Source organism: Adiantum capillus-veneris, chromosome 15, assembly GCF_014529385.1.
Source record: "Adiantum capillus-veneris isolate H3 chromosome 15, ASM1452938v2, whole genome shotgun sequence".
Taxonomy (NCBI): Eukaryota; Viridiplantae; Streptophyta; class Polypodiopsida; order Polypodiales; family Pteridaceae; genus Adiantum; species Adiantum capillus-veneris.
The window spans coordinates 158,289,414-158,312,369 of record NC_140945.1 but is presented as its reverse complement, the minus strand read 5'-3'; the positions used below and the strand labels follow the sequence as shown (position 1 = coordinate 158,312,369).

The window sequence follows — 22,956 nt, the reverse complement described above, 5'->3', positions numbered from 1 at the left end:
CTAATCCTGTCAGAAGAGTCCTCCAACATGTCGAAGTCCCCTCCTATGCACCAGTGTTCTGCATGCAGCAAAGACTCAACTATCTGTGACCAAAACACTGCTCGAGCACTCGCCACATTGGGCGCATAGATGTTCAGGAAGCCCACTATGCAACCTTGAACTTGTAGTATCCTGTTAACAAACTTGGACACTCCAAGTCAAGAATCAACCGCGACAGTGCCAAATAACCACTTCAAAACAATTCACAGATCACAATAGATTTACATTGGCCCGGCGGAGTCCGTGCCTAGAGATATTGGCCCCAAAGACTGGCGCCCGTTTCGGTATTTCTTTTTGTATTAATCAATTCAAAGTACAAGAGAGTGGGTCGGGATTCACTCTCAGACTCTGCGTCCAGATGCTCTGAGAAGTGAGGCCCTCACCACTAATTTAAAGGTTACAAGGGATGTCCAAAAGCAGAGCCCCAAAAGCTTCAAATCAAAAGCAACTGCTCTCTCTCTCTCTCACAGAGAGTCAAAACTTGAAAGCAAAAGCATTCTCTCTCTCTTTCTCATTGCATAGAGAAAAAGCAAGATTCGTGTCGCTCATCATTTTTATTTATTTTTTTTAAAAATTATAAATTCAGCCTCCACGATTTTTGAAAATTAGGGTTTCTGCTGTCCGTAGCCACGTCATCACTTTGTGACATACCCCCCTCTTGAAAGCATTGTAATCGACCGCGATTACGCCTGCAAAACCCACAAAAGCCATAAACCGTCTTAGCAGACACTGACTGTTAGTACCTACGTACTAGGAACACACATCTAGCACATGTACAAAATCGACAGTCACATCACACGACATCACAGGACATCACCAGACATCACAAGACATCACAAGACATCACATGACATTCAACATTCATTCGGATCTTAGAGCATGATTTATCGGCAATGTAGCTAGCAATCACATCTAGGTCCAATCGGGACCTCATCGATGTCCGATTGACTAACCCCTATTGCAACCATGTTTATTCGAGATTAATCAGACCAAAATACTGCAGTCATTTCGTCTATCAGTTCCTGCACTCAAAAGAAGTGAAGAAACAAATCAGTATCATTATCAGGAATTCCATTTCATAAAGTCATCCAGCAGAATATTGTCAGCTCTCAGTATCCCTGAAGCTCAAAGAGACATCAGTGACTTTAGCATCAAAATCGAGGCATCTGTTGACAAAGGAGCGGAGTAACTCCCCTCTTGTGCATCCCATTGCACCAGATCTTCGGCCAAGCTGAATTTTTGGGTTCCGTTTGGAGTAGACTTTGCTAAACCAAAACATCGAGGTAAAGTTTCACAATCCGAGGAGTATCTGCTAGGTCCTCCTCCATCCACTTCGCATCAAATGCAGGAAAGTTCTTGAAATTAACCAAGAACCGCCTTTGGACTTTACGTTTCTTCGTATCTTTATGTGCCAAAATCTGTTCAGGAACAAGGATCTCCTCGTTTTCTTCCACTTCGGGTTGCTCATCAGGCTCCCCATCATCAGGCACATCACCCTTAACAGGTTTCAAGAGACTCACATTCAATGCATTGTGAATCCTCCAAGTATCTGGCAGTTTCAATCGGAAGGAGACATCATTTATCTTGTTAGTGATCTGGAAAGGTCTGTAGTATCGCATACTAAGCTTTGGAAAAAGCCTCTCCTTTCCCTTTTTCTTTCGTAGGCGTACCTTCTCAAAACGTAAGAGCACCCAATCATCCTCCTTCAATTTCAAGTCGCGACGATGGTGATCCGCTGCCTTTTTCTGTCGTTCTTGAGACTCTTGCAAAGTCTCGCGAACCTTGGCAAAAGCCGTATCCAAATCTCGCGAATATTCATCCGCTTCAAATATCTAATCTTTCGTGCTCAGGAAGGATGGAACCTTCACAACACTTTCAACAATCTCACATGGCGTCTTCCCCGTCGAAGAGTGTATCGTGTTATTGTAGGTAAATTCCACCAAAGGTAAGTTCTTTTCCCATTGAGTCTTCTGATCCGAGATACAAGACTTCAATAAATCTAAAACCATTGAATTGGCAATCTCAGATTGCCCGTCAATCTGCAAGTGGAACGATGACGAGAAGTGCAACCGCATGCCAATGTTCTCCCAAATTGCCTTCCAAAACAAACTCATAAATCTGGGGTCTCTGTCGGAGACAATCGTCTCAGACGTGCCATGTAATTGAAAAATCATCGTGATCATTCTGTGTAATCGGGAGATCAAAAATGAAATCCATTTGAATACTTTCCCAAGGGCGAGTGAGTATGGGTAAAGGGTGTAACAATCCTTGTGCCTTATGCTTGTCAAACTTGACCTTCTGGCATACTGCGCACAACTCTTCCACGTCCTTTTTGAGTCACGGCCAAAAGAAGTATCTCTCTACCCCTTTCATGGTGGTAGCAATGCCGCGGTGACCCGTAAAAGGTGGACAGTGGCATTCAGTCATAACCTTTTCGCTCAATGGCTGTGTAATGCACAACATAGTCTTTTTCATCAAGTAGCCTTCTCGAAGGGAGTATCCAGCTACTGTCTCCCCATCTCGTATCTGTGTGAATATCTGCAAAATCTGTATCTGTGGCATACTGATCGACCATATCCTCAAAGCTCCTATGATGTATCGCGGAAATAGCCAGATCCAACGGCTTCCGAGACAAAGGTTCTGCCACCACATTCTTTTGTCCTTGCTCATGGACAATCTGGAAGTGAAACTGTGGCAAGATGTTCGCCCACCGCATCTGCTTTTCCGAAAGCTGCTTCTGTGACAAGAAGTAGCGCAAACTCTGACTGTCTGTACAGACAGTAAAATCTGCTCCGAGTAGGTAGTGCCGCCACTGAGTAAGAGCATGGATCACTGCCAAAAGCTCTTTCTCATATATCTGTGCTGTCATCTCCGGCCTAGAGAACAATCGGCTCTCGTAAGCAATGACATGGCCTTCTTGCATCAAGACCGCACCCAGACTACGACCACAAGCATCACAATATACTTCAAATGACTTTTGCAAGTCCGGCAAAGTCAAAACTGGTCCCGTAGTCAATCTCTCTTTCAATGTCTGAAAGGCAGTCACTTCTGTGGATCCCCACGAGAAAGGGACTCCTTTCTGCAAAGGGGAAGCAACCTCTGCAAACTTTCGTATGAACCGCCTGTAGTACGAAAAAAGTCCCAAGAAGCTTCTAACTTCATGGACATTCTTCAAATCGGGCCAATCACGGATAGTCTCTATCTTGGCCGGGTCCATTTGCGCTCTTGTTGCTGAGACAGTTTCCCAAAAAAAATGTATCTTTGAAGCATATGATCTCTGTGTTCTGCCTCATTCTTGTAGAAAACAATGATGTCGTGAAAGAAAGTGCCAACAAATAGCCTGTACTCTCGAAAAATCCTGTCCATCATCCGGTTAAATGTCGCAGGAGCATTGGTTAAGCCAAAAGGCATCACCAAAAACTCAAATAACCCAAAAGTCGTCCGAAAAGCTGTCTTGTAGACATCTCGTGGCGCTATCCTGATCTGATGATATCCACTCTTCAAGTCAATCCTGCTAAAGCACGAGGATCCCTGTAACCTGTCGAGTATATCATCGATCCTAGGAATCGGAAATCTATTCTTGATGGTGATTTCGTTGAGAGTGCTATAATCGATGCAGATTCTCCAAGATCCGTCTTTCTTCAAAACCAACAACACTGGAGAGCAATACGGTGAAGTACTAGGCTGGACAAGACCCTTTTCCAAGAGGTCTTTCACTGGGTTCATAATCTTTTCATTCTGTACTCGGCTCACACGGTAAGGTGGCCGATTCGGTGGCGTGCTTCCAGGTATCAGATCAATGGTTTGATCTTCAGGCCCTCTTAAAAGCAATCGGCATGAGTGTGGAGAAAAATCTTGGCGTTCTTTTGATCAGGTCAAAACAAATTCAACCTTTATCCGTCGTTCAGTTCTCTCCCAAAAGAATGAGTAAGAAACTGAAGTTCATCAAGTACAATCTCTAAGCCCTTTCATTTATCAAAGTCACTTTCTTGGCCTGGTAGTCAACCACGGCGTAGTTCTTGTGGTACCAAGGGATCCTGAGTAGAACGTCACTCGCGTGCCCTGAACACCCCTGTCATTGCAAACGAAGTTTGCCAATGCTCGGTGTAATGGCAACATCCCATCCGGGTGCCAGTCGAACTACCTCCGCCCGTGGCGTCAGTCTGTCGGGCGTAGTTCCAAATCGAGCCGCCAATTCCAAGTGAAAAGAAGTTGGCCTTGGCTCCTTCAAAAGAGCTTCCTGATCCTTCGCTTTGCCCCGAAAGCGGCAAAGTTTGTACTTTCATTCATTAGATTCGGTGCAGGTCCCACGCCATGTGGTACCAGTTCTACTTTTCTATCTGCCTTTTCTGCCACATTCCTCAGCTGCTCTCGAACTCTCAGACCTGTCGTCGTTTTTATCATGCTGTTCTTTCTGTGCCGTATCAGGGCACTTCGCGGAAATATGTCCATGTTCCCCGCATCCAAAGCACTTCCCCTCTCTGATGAAGCGAGCTCTCTCCTCAGGAGTAAGCTTGGGTCGTGCATCCTTTTTCTTTGGGTTGCTCTTTTTCTTTCTACTTTCATTCCCAGAAGTCTGTTCGGCTCGTTGCGTCATGGCCTCATCTGTGGGGTAGGCAGACTGCCAGAGTGAATGGCAAAGCCCCGCTTCACATGACTCATGAACTCTTGAATAGAAGCTGACTTCTGTTCCAAGCAGTGATCTCGGATCTCTGTAGGTAGACCAAGGTAAACCGCTCAATCTGTTCTCTGAACGAGATCTTCTTGAATGAAGAGGCGGGTAGAAAAGAGCTCCAGAATCTTTCACAGTAAGCATTGATTGTATCTTTCTTGGTCATCCGAAGATGGTCCAAGCAGCTCGTACATCTCGTTCATATTCTTGCGTCAACCAAGAAGAAATAAAGAGCTTAAATTTCAGCCATTTAACTGGCGCAGTCTTGTTTAAAAGAAGCATGGTCCACCAAGTACGAGCATTCCTCTTAAAGTAAGAGGCAGCTCTCCGAATCTTGGAGTGCTCTGAATAGCGTCCTCCCGCGAAAGCGATGTCAAACTGCTGTATAAAAGACAAGGACTTCGAAGCATCTGAGTATCTTGAAAAAGTATCAAACTTGATCGAGTGGCCACCTTCCATAAACTCTCGGACTTTCTTGCTTTTATCTTCGAGAAAGTCACACTGGTTAGCTTTGTAAAAAAAATTCTTCTTGTTCGCAGAAAAGTTTCCGTCATCGGAATCTGAGCTGTCTATAGACGAGTCCTCAGTAGAACTGTCAGTCTCTGGGCGAGATGTAGCCTTCTTTGCCTTTTTCTTGCCCTTTCCGAAGCTTTGTTTGTTGCTTCGCTTTTTGCTTTTTCTGTCTTCTTCACTTGAGTCTGAAGAGCTAGAAGAAGAAGAAGAACTGGGTAAGCCTTCAAACTTGACACGCTTCTTCTGTCTCTTTGCCTTGTCAAATGTCGACCGACGACCCAAATATCTCGGGAAGTCAGTGCCTTTCCTCTGCTTTTTGCCGTGCTTTTTGCCTTTCTTTTGCACGTCGAAAAGCTGAGCAATCCGTGCATCAATCACGTTCTCCATTTCCTTCTCCGTATATTTCTTGGAGGCAGAAGGTTTCTTGAGAGCGGGTTTTGGGAGTGGTGCTGTGGTTCTTTGCCACTCCGTCTGTACCTCTTCCAAAGAGGTCTGGCTCATATATTTTGCCATCTTCGGGTCCTTGACAAAATTGAGCATCATCTTTGTTGCATCGTTAATCAATTTTTGACGCTCCATCTCTCGCTGCTCCGCTGGAGTAGGCCTAGGCGGGCCATACTTCGTGCCGGAATCTTCGTTGTGATCCATGCCCGCATCTCCAGATGCAGAGGGAGTCGACTGATCATTGTCTAAAGCCATAGGTGCCGCGGAAAACAAATTTGGGGATCGGATTTCCCGTAGAAGAGAAATCGGCCGTGCTCTGATACCACTGTAACAGACTTGGACACTCTAATTCAAGAATCAACCGCGACAGCACCAAATAACCACTTCAAAACAATTCACAGATCACAATAGATTTACACTGGCCTGGCAGAGTTCCGTGCCTAGAGATATTGGCCCCAAAGACTGGCGCCCCTTTCGGTATTTCTTTTTGTATTAATCAATTCAAAGTACAAGAGAGTGGGTCGGGATTCACTCTCAGACTCTGCGTCCAGATGCTCTGAGAAGTGAGGCCCTCACCACTAATTTAAAGGTTACAAGGGATGCCCAAAAGCAGAGCCCCAAAAGCTTCAAATCAAAAGCAACTGCTCTCTCTCTCTTTCACAGAGAGTCAAAACTTGAAAGCAAAAGCATTCTCTCTCTTTCTCATTGCATAGAGAAAAAGCAAGATTCGCGTCGCTCATCATTAAAAAAAAAATAAAAATAAAATTTTTATTATAAATTCAGCCTCCGTGATTTTCGAAAATTAGGGTTTCTAGCAGAAATTAGGCTTTGCAAGAATTTTAGGGTTTCTGACAGAAATTAGGGTTTCTGTTGTCCGTAGCCACGTCATCACTTTGTGACATATCCACTGAGTCCTCTGCCCACAATGGCCTGCTGCAAAGAGTCCGCAATATTCATACATACCCCACCCTGGATGCCTCGAGGTCCAAAAGTAGCTGACCAAAAGGTGTCATATTGTCCACGCAAGAGCTGACCACAACGTCTAATGCGGCTCTCACACAGATGGTGCTCCTGAAGCATAAGGAGATCAATCTCTCCTCCCACAAGGCAGCGTTGAAGCTCTTGACGTAGTCGGCCCCGTTGACGCTGAAACTGGGGCCACCTAGTCCCTGTACGTTCCATGAGACGACCCTCATGGGGAGCGAGAGAGAACAGATGCTGCCGCAGCAGCTAGACAGGCTATCTTCTAGGCTGGCTTGGATGGGGAGTAATCCGCATCCGAACGTCCTCTAGATAGGCGTGACTGCATCGAGTGCCTGGCCCAAGCCCAAGCCCAAGCAGAGCGATCCGTACGTAAAGCAACCTCCTCTCTAGGAGTCCTCATGAATGTATACATAGCATGGCAAGCACTGTGTATCGGTAAAGAAGTAAACCACAATGTGTCTACATCCTGCTGAATTTGGAGGTGTCACCACAAACTTGGCCAATGGCCATAGAGTTGTAAGCATGTCTGTCACTCCTAGTTCTCCCATGTGGTGAGAGAACTCTAGGACCTGTGTGTAACCATCCCAACACTGAGTCGAGAGTCCACTTAGTTTGGTCCCTGCCGCAGAGCGGAAAGGAAAAGTCAACTGCTGAGTCCAAGGCCTCTGTCCCCCTAGTTGCAAGAAACAGAACATGGACCCTGAAGCAGGCTGCCTCGTGGTCGGCTGACGGGTCGCCGAGAAAACGAGTGAAGTCGTAGTCGAAGAAATCCCATCGGCGTCGGATGTCAATGCTCGTCAGACCTCGAGGGATATCTGCAAGGGGGGACGTCTGTACCTGTAGAGGGGGCCGCAAGAAAGGCCGTCTCTCTCGCCAAGCGCCTCGTGGCAAAGGCGTTGCCAAGAGATCTCCTAGCAGCCGGAGAAGGCCTTGCCCCCTGGGGCTACTGTGGGACTGGAGCGGGAGAGGGGGGGGGGAGAAGGAGCAGGGGGGAGCGGTGGAGAAGAGGGGAAGGGGGGACCGGTAGAGGTAGAGGGGCGGGAGGAAGAGGCCAGGAGCAGGAGGCGGGGGGAGGGATGAGGAAGAGGGAGGGAACTCTGGTGGGGGGGGGGGGGGGGGGGCTGTCGAGGGTGAAGCTGGGGTGGGGGCTGGAGCAGGGACCCCATCCTGCTCAAGAGGACCAAACCGGTTCCTCGTGGGAACTCACTGCTGCTGAGTAGGCACCTCAGGACCACTCTTGGGTGCCAGGCTGTCGCTGTGGGCCCTGTCGTCGTCGACCACGGACTTGCTGCCATCCCTCCTCCGTTGGAGCCCCAGGCTCAGAGGGTGGCTCCGCATGTGTGCGTTGTATCTCTGTCTGTGTCTGTTGGCCAGCCCTTGCAGGCTGGGGCTGAGACTGTGGTGTAGGTCGAGGCCTCCTCCGTGGACAGGCCTTCGCTAGATGGCTTATCTGTTGACAAATGAAGCACTGGTTCGGGAGCCCCGAATACTCCACACTCTGTATAAACCAACCCCCACTCACCCGAGGCAGAAGAATAACCTTCGGGAGCATGTGAGTGTCTTTGACCAAAACAGGAACTAAGGGAATGCCAGCCGCCTTGGCAGCTACTGAGGCTGCCGTGCGAGGTGTCTCCAGGACAGTCCCAATGGCTGAGCCGATCCTGGACAAAAGTGGTAAGTACTCCCTCGGCAAACCCGGAAAGCAAACGGAGATGGGAATGTCTGCCTCCTCTACTAGAACATCCGAAGCAGGGTCAAAACCATGTCTCCACTGTTGAAAGTCGGCTCGCGCTGCTCGGATGGTCAATGGACTCATGGCGATGGCCTTGGACGCCATCTCGGAGGTCTCAAACTCGATCTGATAGTAACCTCGTCCGAGTATCTGTACGTCCAAGATCTTGCCCACCTCCGCGAGAAGGCGGGCTTGGAGAAGGTTAGGCAGCTCTCTTCTGCTAGGTCGGGTGCCGAGAATCTTGTAGATGACAAAAGTCGCCTGCAAGCGCTCTACCTTTGCTGCTAGGCTCGCTTGCTTTGTCGGCGAAAGAGCAAGTCGAATGGTGGGCTCAGCGGGGTCGAGCGAGGGGGCTTCGGATGAGTCCCTCTGTGGCGGAGCTGGAGCTTCCATCTGTTACTGCTGAGGCGAAGAAACGACGGTGAAGAGACTCTGCAACCGAGCGCGCCGAGCACTGTTTGAAGAAAAAGTGTTGTAGAGCCAAGTGTAGAAACCTTCGAGAACGACGAGGACGGGGAGGGGAAAATGGATAAGGCGACGAGCGTGAATTCAAGAGACAGCGGGGGGGGGGGGGGGGGGGGGGGGGAGGAAGCGGCGAGAGAAGGGGGGGGGGGCAGCGGATGGGCTGGGGGATAGCGCGGGGCGAGGGCAGCAGGCAGAAACGCGCAAGGGGGGCGAACGGGCAGGGCGGGGCGGGGTGGGCTGAAGCACGGGGGCTAGGCTGGGCAGCACGAGGGTGGGGGAAAGCGCGGGGCCGGGCGGGGGGGGGGGGGCAGCGATGGCGCAGGAGGGGGGGGCGTGCAGCAGTAGCGAGCTCCGTATATTCTCAAATCTTACCCAGACAAGATGTCGTTTCTAGGCCATAAACTATCTTAGTAGACACTGAGTGTTAGTACCGACGCACTAGACACGACATATCTAGCACTTGTACAAGATGACAGTCACATCACCGGACATCACAAGACATCACTTGACATCACAGGACAAATCACATACAAATTCATTTTAAATTTCAGACCATGATCAATCGGGAACGTATCTAGTAATCGCATCTAGATCCATTCCGGACTCACGGATGCCCGATTAACTAATCCTTATTGCAATCTTGTCTATAGAGATTTATGAGTCCAAAATGCTGCAGTCATTCCGTCTTTCAGTTCTTGCACTCAAACAAGTCTTTCAGTTATTGCGAGAGATTTTGGGACTCTTTTCTACCAACCTCTTCATTCAAGAAGGTCTCTTTTAAGGAACAGATTGAGCAGTTTTGTTGCAGACTCCCTACAGAGATTCGAGACTACTGCCTTGAACAAAAGTCAAATTCTATTCAAGAATTAATGGGTCATGCAAAACTGGGTTTCTCGATACATTCGGGAAATTTAACTTACCCTACCGATGAGATCTTGACTCAGAGACCCGACAGACCTCCAACAATGAAAGTAGAAAGAAAAAGAGTTCCCAAGAAAAGAAGGATAAAGATACACGACCCCGGCTCAGTCTTCGAGAGAGGGCCAATTATATCAAAGAAGGGAAGTGTTTTGGTTGCAGGGAAAATGGGCACATTGTCACAAGACGGGCACCACGTGCCAATAGAAAAGAACAGACTGAACAGACTTTTAGCACTTCAATAACAACTGAACTGAAAGAGAGAGAGACGACACGCGACATGAGGTGTCGGAATTCCACCCCAAAGAGTATTGGCCCCAAACCTTGGCACCCCTTTCGGTATTTCTTTATATTGCATCAACTCAGTACAAGCCGGTACTCCAGACTCTGCACCTTCTCCGGGAAGCATGCCAGAGAATGAGCCCTAACCTCATATTTAAAGGCCCTAGGCCCCAAAACCAGTTTACAGTAAAAAGCCTTCAAACTCAAAAGCATCTGGTCCAAAAGCAAAGCCAAAAAGCTGACAACGTAAAATCCGGAATTTCGTATAGCTGCCACGTCAACAGTCAACGCAAAACGCAGAAATCCGTACAGCATGTCACGTCATTAGTCATCGTGATTTTTGAAAATCTGCCACGTCATCAGTCAGCTTCGCAATTTCTTGTGTGTGTGTAAGTCCTGCTTTATTTTAATTCTTTGTGACCTGGGGCTCCATCGGACGGGGTCCCCATAAGTTGGTAGGACTTCTTCTTCTATTACTTGTTCTTCTTAGGGTTTGAGCCCCTTGCCCGCTCTCGAACTCTCTGGTCTGTCTTCAGATTGTTCTTGTTGTGCCTTTTTGAGGCACTTGGCAGAAAAGGCAAGATGAAAACAGGACTGGTACCAGATTGCATGGGTAATGACCCAAGCCTGATTGATGAAAGTACAGAACTTTGCCGAGCTTGGGGCAAAGTGAAAGATCAAGAAGCCTTGGTTTTCTTTGATGGAGGAGCCAAGGCCAACTTTGTTTCACCTGAATTGGCGTCGCGGCTTGAGATTACACCCGACAGGACGGGACCAACAGAGGCAATCCTAGCGGCACCCGGACCGGACATAGCCATTACACCTGTCATTGACAAACTTCGATTGCATTGTCAAGGGTATTTAGGCACGAGGACTTTTACATAATGCCCTTGGAAGGTTGTGACGTCCTCCTGGGAGTCCCTTGGTACCATAAGAACAAGGTTGTGGTTGATTATCGAGCAAAGAAAGCAACTTTGATGAATGAAAAGGGTCGAAAAATTGTACTTGTGTAAAACTGAAGGGCGAGTCCGTCCCTATTATACTGCCACTTAGGGGCGTAGTTAGAGATACGCCAAGAGTTGGCTATTTCTGGTTCTCTCTTTTTATGACATGCTGTTGTTGTCGTCATATCTTAGCCTTAACATCATCCATTTGAAAGCGCGCTCGGCTTCGGCCATTTCCAAATTAATGAAATTCAGTCTCTTTGTTAACTCGATCTACTTGAAAGAGTTAAAGGATGAACACAAAACGAACATGTCTGAACTTGATAGAGAACGCCAAGATTTTCTCCACACTCATGCCAATTGCGTCTCTGAGGGCTTGCTAGACGAGTTGCCCCATCTCGTCCTGAGGATCACACCATTGATATGATTCTTGGAAGCACACCACCGAACCGGCCACCTTACCGTGTTAGTCAGGCCCAGAATGAAGAAATTATGAATCAAATGAAAGACCTCTTGGAAAAGGGTCTTATCCAGCCAAATACTTCACCTATTGCTCTTCAGTGTTGTGGATCTTGGAGAATGTGCATTGATTACAGAGCTCTCAATAAAATCACCATCAAGAACAAAGTTTTGATTCCAAGGATTGATGGTATTCTTGACCGACTATAGGGATCCTCTTGTTTCAGCAGGATTGATTTGAAAAGTGGATATCATCAGATTCAAATCGCGTCAAGGATGTCTACAAGACAACCTTTCGGACGAGCTTCGGTTTGTATGAATTTTTGGTGATGCCTTTTGGCCTTACCAATGGTCCAACGACTCTCAACCGAATGATGGATAGGATTTTCAGAGAGTATAGATCATTTATCGGCACTTTCTTTGATGACATTATAGTCTTATCGAAGGATGAAGCAGAACATAGATACTATCTGCTACAGGTCTTTCAAGCATTGCGAGATCACAAGTTAGTTGTCAATGCCAAAAAGAGTGATTTTTTCTTATCGGAGATACACTTCTTTGGACACATCGTCTCTAAAGCAAGAGTAAAAATGTTCATGAAGAATTGAAGAATGTTCATGAAGTTAGAAGCTTTTTGGGTTTGTGTTCTTACTATCGGCGGTTCATTCGAAAGTTTGCAGAGGTAGCTTCCCCTTGCGCATTCTGACACAGAAAGGAGTCCCTTCCTTGTGGGGGCCCACAGAGGTGACTGCCTTTCAGACACTGAAAGAGAAATTGACTACTGAACCAGTATTGACTTTGCCGGATTTGCGAAAGTCATTTGAAGTATATTGTGACGCTTGTGGTTGTAGTCGGGGAGCGGTCTTGATGCAAGAAGGCCATGTGATTGCCTATGGAAACCGATTGTTTTCAAGGCCAGAATTGACAGCACAGATTTATGAGAAAGAGCTTTTGGCAGTGATCCATTCTCTTACTCAATGGCGGCATTATCTACTTGGAGCCGACTTGAAGGTCTTCACCAATCATTAGAGTTTACACTACTTCTTGTCACAGAAGCAGCTTTTGGAAAAGCAGATGGGGTGGGCTAACATCTTGTCAAAGTTTCACTTCCAGATAGTCCATATTCAGGGACAGAAGAACTTGGTGGCAGATGCTTTGACCCGGAAGCCGTTAGTCTTGTCTATTTCCGCGATTCATCATAGAAGCTTTGAGGACATGGTTGATCAGTATGCCACAGATCTGGATCTTTCGGATATAGTCAGTCGAATACAGAATGGGGAGGCAGTAGCGGGATATTCCATTCGGGATGGCTATTTGATGAAGAAAACAATGTTGTGCGTTACACAACCGTTGAGGGAAAAGGTTTTGACTGAATGCCATTGTCAACCTTTTACGGGTCACCGCGGCATTGAAACCACCTTGAAAGGTGTGGAGCGTTACTTCTTTTGGCCGAGACTCAAGAAGGATGTCAACGACTTTGTACGCAATTGCTTGGTATATCAAAAGGTCAAGTTTGACAGACATAAAGCACAGGGATTTCAAAGCCTTTACCCATTCCCATATATCGGAGAAAAGTCCCACCATAAAGTATTGCTATGGCTTCCATTTTTTATCTCCCGAGAGTGGGTATGATGGCATTTGGACTGTCATCGACAGATTTAGTAAGCAAGCTCACTTCATTCCAGGGAAGAAAGTAGTCAAGCCGGACCAGTTAGCGAGACTGTTCATTGCACAGATTTTCAGATTACATGGCATGCCTGAGACAATAGTCTCCGACAGAGATCCCCGATTCACGAGCTTGTTTTGGAAGGCTATTTGAGAGAACATTGGCACACGGTTGCAATTCTCGTCATCATTCCACCCGCAGACAGATGGGCAATCTGAGATTGCAAATTCAGTCGTACTGGATTTGTTGAAGTCTTACATTTCTGATCAGAAGACTCAATGGGAAATTTTTTTGCCCGTGGTGGAATTTGCCTTCAATAACACGATCCATGCTTCGACAGGGAAGGCGCCATTTGAGATCATTGAAGGTGCTCCGAAGGTTCCACCCTTAGCACGAAAGATAAGATTTTTGAAGCCGATCAGTACACGAGAGACTTGGACATTGCTTTTGCCAAGGTCAGGGAGGCTTTAGCGAAATCTCAGGAACGACACAAGAAGGCAGCAGATCGACACCGTTGCGATTTGAAATCAAAGGAAGACGATTGGGTGCTCTTACGTTTTGAGAAGGCACGCCTAATAAAGAAAAAGGGAAAGAAGTAGCTTTTTTCAAAGCTTAGCATGAGGTACTATGGCTCTTTCCAGATAAAAGAAAAGATAAATGATGTCTCCTTTAGACTGAAGTTGCTTGATACTTGGAAGATTCACAATGCATTTCATGTGAGTCTATTGAAGCCTTTTAAAGGTGATGTGCCCGATGATGGGGCAGATGAGCAACCCGAAGTGGAGGAAAGCGAGGAGATACTCGTTCCAGAACAGATATTGGCACACAAGGACAAAAAGATTAAAGGTAAAGTGATTAGGCGGTTCTTGGTCAAATTCAAGAACTATCCTATATCGGATGCGAAGTGGATGGAGGAGGAGGACCTAGCAGATACTCCTTAGATTTTGGAACTTCACCTTGAAGCATTCAGTTTAGCATAGTCTACTTCGATAGAACCCCGATTTCAACATGGGTGAATCTAGTGCAGCGGGTTTGCACAAGAGGGGAGTCACTCCGCCCCTTTGTCAACAATTACCTCGATTTTGAATAGTGTCACTAATGTCCCTTTGGGTTTCAGGGATACTGATGGGCTGACAGTATTCTGCTGTATGACTTTATGAACTGGAGTTTTCGAAAATGAAAATGATTGATTTGTACTTGACTTGTTTGAGTGTAGGAACTGAAAGACGAAATGACTGCAACATTTCGGTCTCATAAATCTTTATAGACATGATTGCAATAAGGATTAGTTAATCGGGCATCTATGACGCCCCGACTGGATCTAGATGCGATTACTAAATACGTTGCCTATTAATCATGGTTTGAGATCTGGAATGAATTTGTATGTGATTTGTCAAGTGATGTCCTGTGATGTCCGGTGAAGTGACTGTCAATTTGTACAAGTGCTAGATGTGTCGTGTCTAGTGCGTCGGTACTAACAGTCAGTGTCTACTAAGACAATTTATGGCCTCTGTCTGTTTTGCAAGCGTAATCGAGGGCGATTACAATTCTTTCAAGAGGGGGGTATGTCAGAAACTGATGATGTGGCATTGCTCTTGGACACACACACAGCCATGCTGATGTGGTAGCTACAAAAAATGCGGCGGGATACACGTTGACATGCTGACATGGCAAGCCGTACGGACAACAGTACGGACGCTCCACTTTTTGCGATGACAGGCCGTACGGATTTCTGGAAATTATGCTGCCAGCTTTTGGGCATTATGCTTTAATTTTTGAGAAGCTTTTGGAGTTTCAAAAGCATTTGAGTTTGAGATTTTGGGGCTCTGCTTTTGGGCATCCCTTGTAACAATAAAAAAGGTCTTTTGGGCCTCATTACTCAGAGCATCTGGATGCAGAGTCTGAGTGTGAGATCCCAGAGACTCCCTTGTACTTTGCGCACAGATTAATATAAAAAGAAATATCCAAGGGGCGCCAGTCTTTGGGGCCAATACCTCTTGGTACGGAACTACCCCGGGCCGGGTCATCTTTTGTGAATTGGTTTAAAGTGAATCTCTGCTGTGTCGCGGTAGAATCTAGACTTGGGGTGTCCAAGTTTGTTACAACTTTTCCCACCTCACGTCCATTGGCTGGCCGCGAAGTGCACGGTCCACTCTCAATGAGTGAAAAGAGGAACAAGGGGAGGCTAGACAAGCCCTTCTTTCTTGGGTTACCTGTCACTCTTCAAAAACACGATCAGGAATCGACATGCCCAAGTGAAATTGGGTTACGTGCGACCGCAACAAGCAAAAAATTTCTTGTGGTTCTTTCCTTGAGTGATATAGAACACTACCGAAAAGCTTTGATACCAATGTAAGGTGCAGCGGAAGTGTATGTTGATATTGCTAAAGATGAGTGCTCCGAACTGTGCTCAAAGGTTTCTTTTACTTACAGAAGGGAGAGCCTTCTGATCTTTAGAGAGAGAGTGCAATGCTCACAAACAAAGCGAATGCAACTGTGAATGAAAGTGCTGAGAATGAGAGAGAGAGAAGGTAAGATACGACACCAGGCGGTTCTCAAACCCTCCTCCAAGGGCCCCGCTCTCAAAGGTCTGCTATAGATTGCACAAATCTGGTATAATGGTTTTGATGCAATGGACTTGATGCTATGACGCTAGAAGAGGTTAAGTCGATGAGGACGGCGACGACGAAGTCGACAATGGCGCTGACGACTAATGGTTGAAATCTGAAAATTCTGTTGTAGAGCTAACTTTGAGAAAAACACTACCTGATTTGCTACTGAGGGTTGGGATTTGACTAAGCGACAAGGCTGAAAAACTGATCGCACTTCTGCACTGTAGCCTTCTTGTGTCTTCTGCTTCTTCCTTGCGCCCAATGCCTTGCTTTTATACTCCCAATCTCAAAGGTAGGCCTTGTGCCTACTTAGAACATCCTATATTCTTGTTGGATTGACTGTCTTCTCTGTTGTGAATAAAAAATTCATTACTGCTTTAAGGGTATGGGTAGGGGTACTTTTGACTAGCATGTGTAGGTTTAATGAAATTTAATTTACACAATTTTTAACCAGGCCAGGTTTTAAGTCCGACTGCATCACCTGCAGTACCTGGATACCTGTACATGCTGAGAAGAATTATTTTTGGCAGGTTTATTTTTCTTTTCTTGGAAAATTATGGAATCAGAAAATTGGAAGCTCTTTTTGGGGTCTTAATATCAATTATGGCTGTATCATTCGCATGGATGTTTGCGCAAGCTAAGCCCAGTGCTGGAGAATTGTTCACCGGTAACGCACTCATGTAGTCTTCCTTTCCCTGATTGCTCAAAATTTTCAACTTGGGCTATGTTTCCTTTTGGCAGGTCTTCTGATTCCAAGGATTCCATCAGGCACTACAAGTCAGGCTGTTGCAGTAGTGGGTGCACTCATAATGCCACACAACATTTTTCTTCACTCAGCTCTAGTGCAGTCCAGAGCTATTGATATTACCAGTAGCTCCCATGTGAAAGAAGCTCTTCGATACTTTTCAATCGAGTCGGCTTTTGCTATATTTATCTCTTTCATTATAAATGTATTTGTTGTATCAGTATTTGCTAAGGCCTTCTTCGGGACCGATGTTGCCGAATCAATTGGCCTTGCCAATGCAGGAGAGTATCTTCAAGCACAATATGGGGGTGGTTTCTTTCCAATACTTTACATCTGGGCAGTTGGGCTTCTCGCTGCTGGGCAAAGTAGTACGATGACTGGGACATATGCAGGGCAATTCGTGATGGCCGGTTTCTTAAATTTGAGGGTTAAAAAATGGGTGCGAGCGGTCATTACACGGACAGTAGCAATTTTACCAACTGTGATTATTGCACTTATCTTTGATGGATCAGAACAGCGTTTAGATCTACTGAATGAGTGGCTCAACGTTCTTCAGTCAGTCCAGCTACCATTTGCATTGATTCCTCTACTGTGTATTGTTTCCAAAGAGCAAGTCATGGGAGTTTTTAAAGTCAGACCCGTCATCAAGGTGTGTATTTGCTATCTTCTGCTACAAAACAAACTCAAAGCTGGAAGGAGAAGGGACTGCAACCATGATATGCATGTAACTAGCTAGGCGGCACTCAGAGAGAGAGAGAGAGAGAGAGAGATTTTTATGTTTTTACAGGTACTATCTTGGCTGATAACTCTACTTGTATTGGTCATCAATGGCTACTTGTTAGTGGAATTCTGCTCTACGTACATTGTTGCAACAACCACAGTGACAACGATTCTTGGAGTACTAGCAGCTCTTTATGTGATGTTTGTAATCTATCTTGTGATTCAAGCGTGGTACGGAAATCGAGTCGTCAAACCTTTCAAGAGCAACACTTTACAATAGATAGACTTTTGTATAGAGGTATAGCTTGACAAAAACTAATCCTGTATAGAGCCTAGGCATGCTATGTGGAAGACAGGTTTTTTAATCCCTAAGACCTTCCACACAGTGATATATTGATGATACACACTGTCAATATGTTGTAAAAGTTGTTTTATCAGTGCTCTGAAATAAGAACTCGGTCTCTTCTTTGCTCCACCAACTGGTTTATATGAAAATTTATAGCACCCACAACATTGGATTTCCATCAATCCTTCTCAGAACCAATCTAGCAATTGAATCTTTCCTCTTGCTTTCGAATGCTTTTAATTCTTTTTTTGAAGGGTGAAACAATGCCAAAGAAAGCTCTTATGGTGGCTAGACTGCTTCAAGAAGCTTCCCATCTGTCCACAATCTTTGAAAAAGTACCTTGCAATGAAGAATGTTCCAAATTTAATAATCTATAGCCTTGCAGATCGTCCTCCGACTTAATCCACCTTTCTGCCTTGTTGTATGTGGGTTGCCTCTCTCCGTCGAGGGGAAACTTGCGTCTTGCCCCCTCCAGCTCACTGGTGGTTGGAGGCTCCTTTCCCCTAGTTGGCTTGCCTTGAAAAAGTAATAAGTCAATAGTAAAAAGTTCTTTCTCAAGACCTGGTGGTCAGGTGGAGTCGAGGTGGGAGATAGATGATGCTCCGCTCTTTCATTTTCTTTGGTCGTAAGTTTAGGGGCAGTCAATGTTGCCTCCACATCTCCCCTTGATTTTATCAAGGGTCACAATCGCCCAACAATCGAGGGGAAGGCTGGAGAAGCGGTGGAAAAATATCCTCAACGGATACAATCGTTGAGAAGGGACACATGATGCGCTGATCCACTTGAAAAACGAAAAACGAAGCCTTTGCTTGATGAGCGAGTGCAGAAGAAGAAGAAGGATTATTAAAATACTACAATTATGCTCTAATAGCCTTGTTATGTTGCAAGGGGCTACAATGCTAGTCAACACATCCGTTGATATCAATGTATGCTTTCCAAATTCCTCCCATCACGAATCAAAGGGCAAGTATGGGCAAGAGTGCATAATGCATCCATGGTTTGTTACTCCACATTATCAGGAGGAGGAAGACATGGGAGCCTGTACAAAGCTGCCAAGTGACTACATTAAGAAAGCTAGGAGCCAAAAATGGTGTTTATGCTTCCCGTGTAAAAATTAGTCCTTGGAAGACAAGAAGATACACTGAAGCATCTACCTCACCAAAACTGAAACGTAAAAATCAACAATGGCAAGTGTTATACTAGAGCAAGAATCTCAAGGAGCGAAGTCAAGGACGTCACTTTGAGTTAGGCAAATGCTGACACACCTTGACACAATAGTATCTCTACGAAAGAAGAATGGTAAGACTGCTTGAATTATCTATTGAAAGACACCGGATTTCAATCAAGGACCCGGATCCATCATACTGGAAAAGGGTTTCCAGTCCACGGCACTATTTGACACCTCCTTTTTCAAAGGGGATCAACAAACCTAGATCATTGTTGATCATGGACTGTGGGGGAAAAAATATAGGCTGTTTGGGGTTTGACCTCATAATCTCCACAGCACGAAGTGGATGTCTTACCACTATGCTTGTGCACACGCTTATGCAAGGAAAATGGTAGCATTATTTTGAGTAGTTTACACCCACATCCAACCAAAATGTAGTGTGGATAGCTTGCCGAGTTCACATGCAAGTTCATAACGAGTTCATGTTCGCCCGACTTCAACCTAGTCTACATCAAGTTCACATTTGGGATCAACTGTTGTGATCTTCACCGACACATGACACCGATAGTGACGAGGGTTCCAGTGTTTTGCCCCTGCACATTCACAAGATTTATTGAAATGCCAGTGCTTCAGAAAAGGTGGTCGTTGCTAGTGTGACAATGACAGCATACTTGCTGACGAAAGCATCTATGAATATTTTCTTTCCCTTGCCATATCCAGTGGTGAAATGTCAAGTGAAAGACAAAAAGCCCTTCAAGGTTTAACCCTGATCACTGACTTTGACAAACAGAGAGAGATACAACATGAGCTAATGGCCGCCCATACCAAGAAATCGGTTGTGTATTAGGGAAAAGCATATCCAAATGAGGAAGCTTGATCCAGTTCACTCCTCATCTTCAGTAAAATCAGCATAAATATTAGACATTATGATGAATGCAGAAGCACCATCAAACTCTAGACTTACCGCACGGCTAAACGCTTGTTTTGCCAGCTCAGCATTGCCATGCAAGCAACATGCACCCAGCAAAGGTAGCCAAACCTTCACATCAGCATGCATTGACAATCTCTCTAGTAGTGTTTCAAGACATTGGAGATCCCCTGCACGTCCAAGGAGGTCTATAACACTACTGAAATGCCTTGAATCAGGAAGTATGTCAAGAACCCTGCAAAAGAACTCAAAGTACCAAAGTCCTTGGGCCACAAATCCACCATGACTGCATGCAGAGAGAACAGAGGTTAAAGTTACTGAATCTGGCTCAACTCCTGCAACTTGCAGTCCAGCGAGTGTTTGCATGCTCGCCTTGTAATTTCCTTCTCCTGCATAGCCAGCAAGACACACATTCCAAGAAACAATATCAGGAAGAGGGAGAGAATCAAAAACTGCATGTGCATCCAACATGCTTCCACAATTTCCATATGCTCGTATTAGAGAAGATGCCAGTGACGGATTGAGCTCATTCCCAGCAGAAACAATGTTGAAATGCATCTGCTTGCACAGCTCCAGGTTTCCTGTCTGGATGCAAGCTTGAAGTATGCAAACAAGAGATATGTCGTTTAGAGTGGTTCCTTCAGCCTGCATGTTACTGTAAAGCTGCAAAGCTTTTTCGCCTTGGCCATGCTGGACATATGTTGAAAGCATTGCATTCCATGACACAATCTGATGATGCGAAAGTACATCAAATGCCTTCTCTGCTTCTCCAATATACCCCATACTTCCATAGACTGTGACAAGGGAGTTGCTAATAAACACATCAGAAGTGAGACCCCTGTTCTGCAAATCATCGTGCAATGCAGACACAAGGTTTGGCATGTAATTAACTTCTCCTTTCTCCAACAAAGTTGAGCATGCTTGAAGAACACTGACAACAGTCTTCTCATTTGGAGTAACTCCTTCTTGTAGCATTCTTCTGTACATTTGAAAGGCTGTTTCTGGGTCCTGCTCAGCATATGCATTCAACATAGCATTCCAAGCTACTAGATCATGGTGAGGCATTGTGCTGAAGATAATTTCCGCATTATGTATGCTCCCACACATACCATACATGCCCAAAAGAGCAGTGCTCAGGTAGATATTTGAATCAATACCTTTCTTTTTGGCATCGGCATGGAGAGCTATCCCTATTTCTAATGGGAGTTCCCACCCCTCAGGGTTCCCTGCCTTGTCTCCAAGAGAAGCACAGGCTTGAACCACCACCACAAATGTTTGTGTGTTTGCACTAATACCTTCCTCTTGCATTTTCCGGAAGAGTTGCAAAGCAATCTCTTCGTGGCCGTGATCAACATAAGCAGACATCATGGCTGTCCATGACACTACATCAGGCCTGCTGAGTCCAATAAACACCTTCTCAGCCTCCTCGATTACCCCACATTTTGCATAGACACTGAGAAAGGTGGTACGCAAAAAAACATTTGAGGAAAATCCCCTTTTCTGTGCATCATCATGAAATGCCTGACAAAATTCGAAGGACTTCACTTTCATTGAGTGGCCCTCAATAACAATAGATTCTTCGTTCTCTGCCAAAACACCACATGCTTGTACAGCTAGCACAAATGTTTTAGGGTCAGGTGATATACCTTGCTCCAGCATGTGTCTGTACAACTGCAGTGCTGATTCCCCTTGTCCATTCTCTACATATACAGAGAGCATAGTGTTGCCTAAAATGCAATCAGGGTGAAACACTGAAAAAAATACATTTTCGGCTTCTTGAATTCTCCCTAACTTTCCATACATACGTACAAGAGCAGTAGAAACATAAGTGTTTGTCATGAATCTATTTTTTCGTGCATCAGCATGCAAAGCCTGCCCAATATTCAAGCACAACAATTCTGTAGGGTTCCCATTTTTTTTTCTTTTGTCGAGGAGTACATAGCACGCCTGTATGGCAACTGAAAATGTATGCTGGTTTGGATGGCTATTTACCTCTTGCATAAACCTATACAATTGCAATGCCTTTTCTCCATGCCCTACAGCAGCATACGCTGAAATCATGGATGTCCAAGATGTCAAGTTTCGCTCATGCATTGCACCAAAAACATTTTCGGCTTCTCCAATGTCGCCACACTTTCCGTACATATTTACAAGGATGTTATTCACATAGACATCTAATACCACACCCTTTGCCCTGACCTTAGCATGAAGTTTCTTGCCCTCTTGAAGGTTGTTTAGAGTGCTACAGGCTTTAAGTAAGCAAACATAGGCATGGTTGTCTGGCTCGATGCCATCCTCTTGCATCAGTAAGTACAACTTGAGCGTTGTCTCGCTCCGCTTACACTGGTTGCAGGCAGACATGAGCAGAGTCCACATAGAAATAGAACGATGATTGACATGAAGAAACACGTCAAGAGCTTCTTCAATGCATCCGCAGTTGGTAAGGGTCTCAACCAGGTAGTTGCCAAGACAACCTGTGAGATCAATTTGACGTTGCAGAAGATAGCCATAAAACCGCTTAACCAGGTGACTATCCTGAATTCGATTACAAGCTTTGAGGATGCTAAGGTGTACATCATCAGAAGGGGGCGTGAGCAAGAAAGATAGAGTCTCCAAAGCAGTTGAAAGCTTCTCTTGTTCACAGAGAGATATGATAGGGGAAGGGCTGGGATTGCGAAAACAGGAAGTGGGCTCAGGATCACCATGGCGGTGCAGAAGAGAGGGTGAATGGTAAGACAATGGGGCAGACTTCAAATTTTGGGCAGCGCCTGGCATGTGGTCCACGCGCTTGTCTCCACTGGGCCCCTGCGGCTGCTGTTGCTCCAGCAGCAATGTTGAGTAACCCTTTATAGGAAGAGCCACCATCCCGCTGACAAGAAACGATTGGCAAACCAGCCATATCTATAACTGCAGCGCCTTCCTGCGACTCGACTCTCTGTCCTGAGACTGTTCTGCCTGTTGTCCCTATGACTAAGATAATTAGTGGTACTTACGCTGCTTACACATCAATGGGCAAGTTCACTTTGGGGTGTGGGGGGTGAGCTTTACTCACCTCTCTGCCCAGCCCCAGGACTACAGAACACGGGATCTTGAATGTTCTGCATGTTGTCCCTATGACTAAGATAATTAGTGGTACGTAAGGCTGCTTGCACATCAATGGGCAGGCATGCAAGTTCACTTTGGGGTGGGCGAGTGAGCTTTACTCGCCTGTCTGCCCATCTTCAGAACTAAAGAACACGGGGTTTTGAATGAAGATCCCGTCATGGGATCCATGGAGGAGAACTCCACGCACAAAAATAGAGGCATGCGATGCCATTCG

The 22,956-nt window shown here is 45.7% G+C and overlaps 2 protein-coding genes across 2 annotated transcripts in view; one reads left to right on the top strand and one right to left on the bottom strand.

Moving 5' to 3' along the window:
* Positions 1-17,670, top strand: part of LOC147441748 (metal transporter Nramp3.2-like) — a 102,341-nt gene extending 84,671 nt beyond the window's left edge. The window contains exons 2-4 of the mRNA XM_086483275.1: positions 16,261-16,397; positions 16,472-17,124; positions 17,263-17,670. Coding sequence (XP_086339401.1) covers positions 16,261-16,397; positions 16,472-17,124; positions 17,263-17,475 — 1,003 coding nt within the window. The 3' untranslated portion in view covers positions 17,476-17,670. The remainder of the gene's footprint in view (positions 1-16,260; positions 16,398-16,471; positions 17,125-17,262) is intronic.
* A 1,159-nt stretch (positions 17,671-18,829) lies between these two features.
* Positions 18,830-22,743, bottom strand: LOC147441747 (pentatricopeptide repeat-containing protein At5g27110-like). The gene has a single exon (XM_086483274.1). The coding sequence runs from the start codon at positions 22,500-22,502 to the stop codon at positions 19,593-19,595; it is 2,910 nt and encodes a 969-aa protein (XP_086339400.1). The 5' UTR covers positions 22,503-22,743; the 3' UTR covers positions 18,830-19,592.
* Between the last annotated feature and the right edge of the window lie 213 nt (positions 22,744-22,956).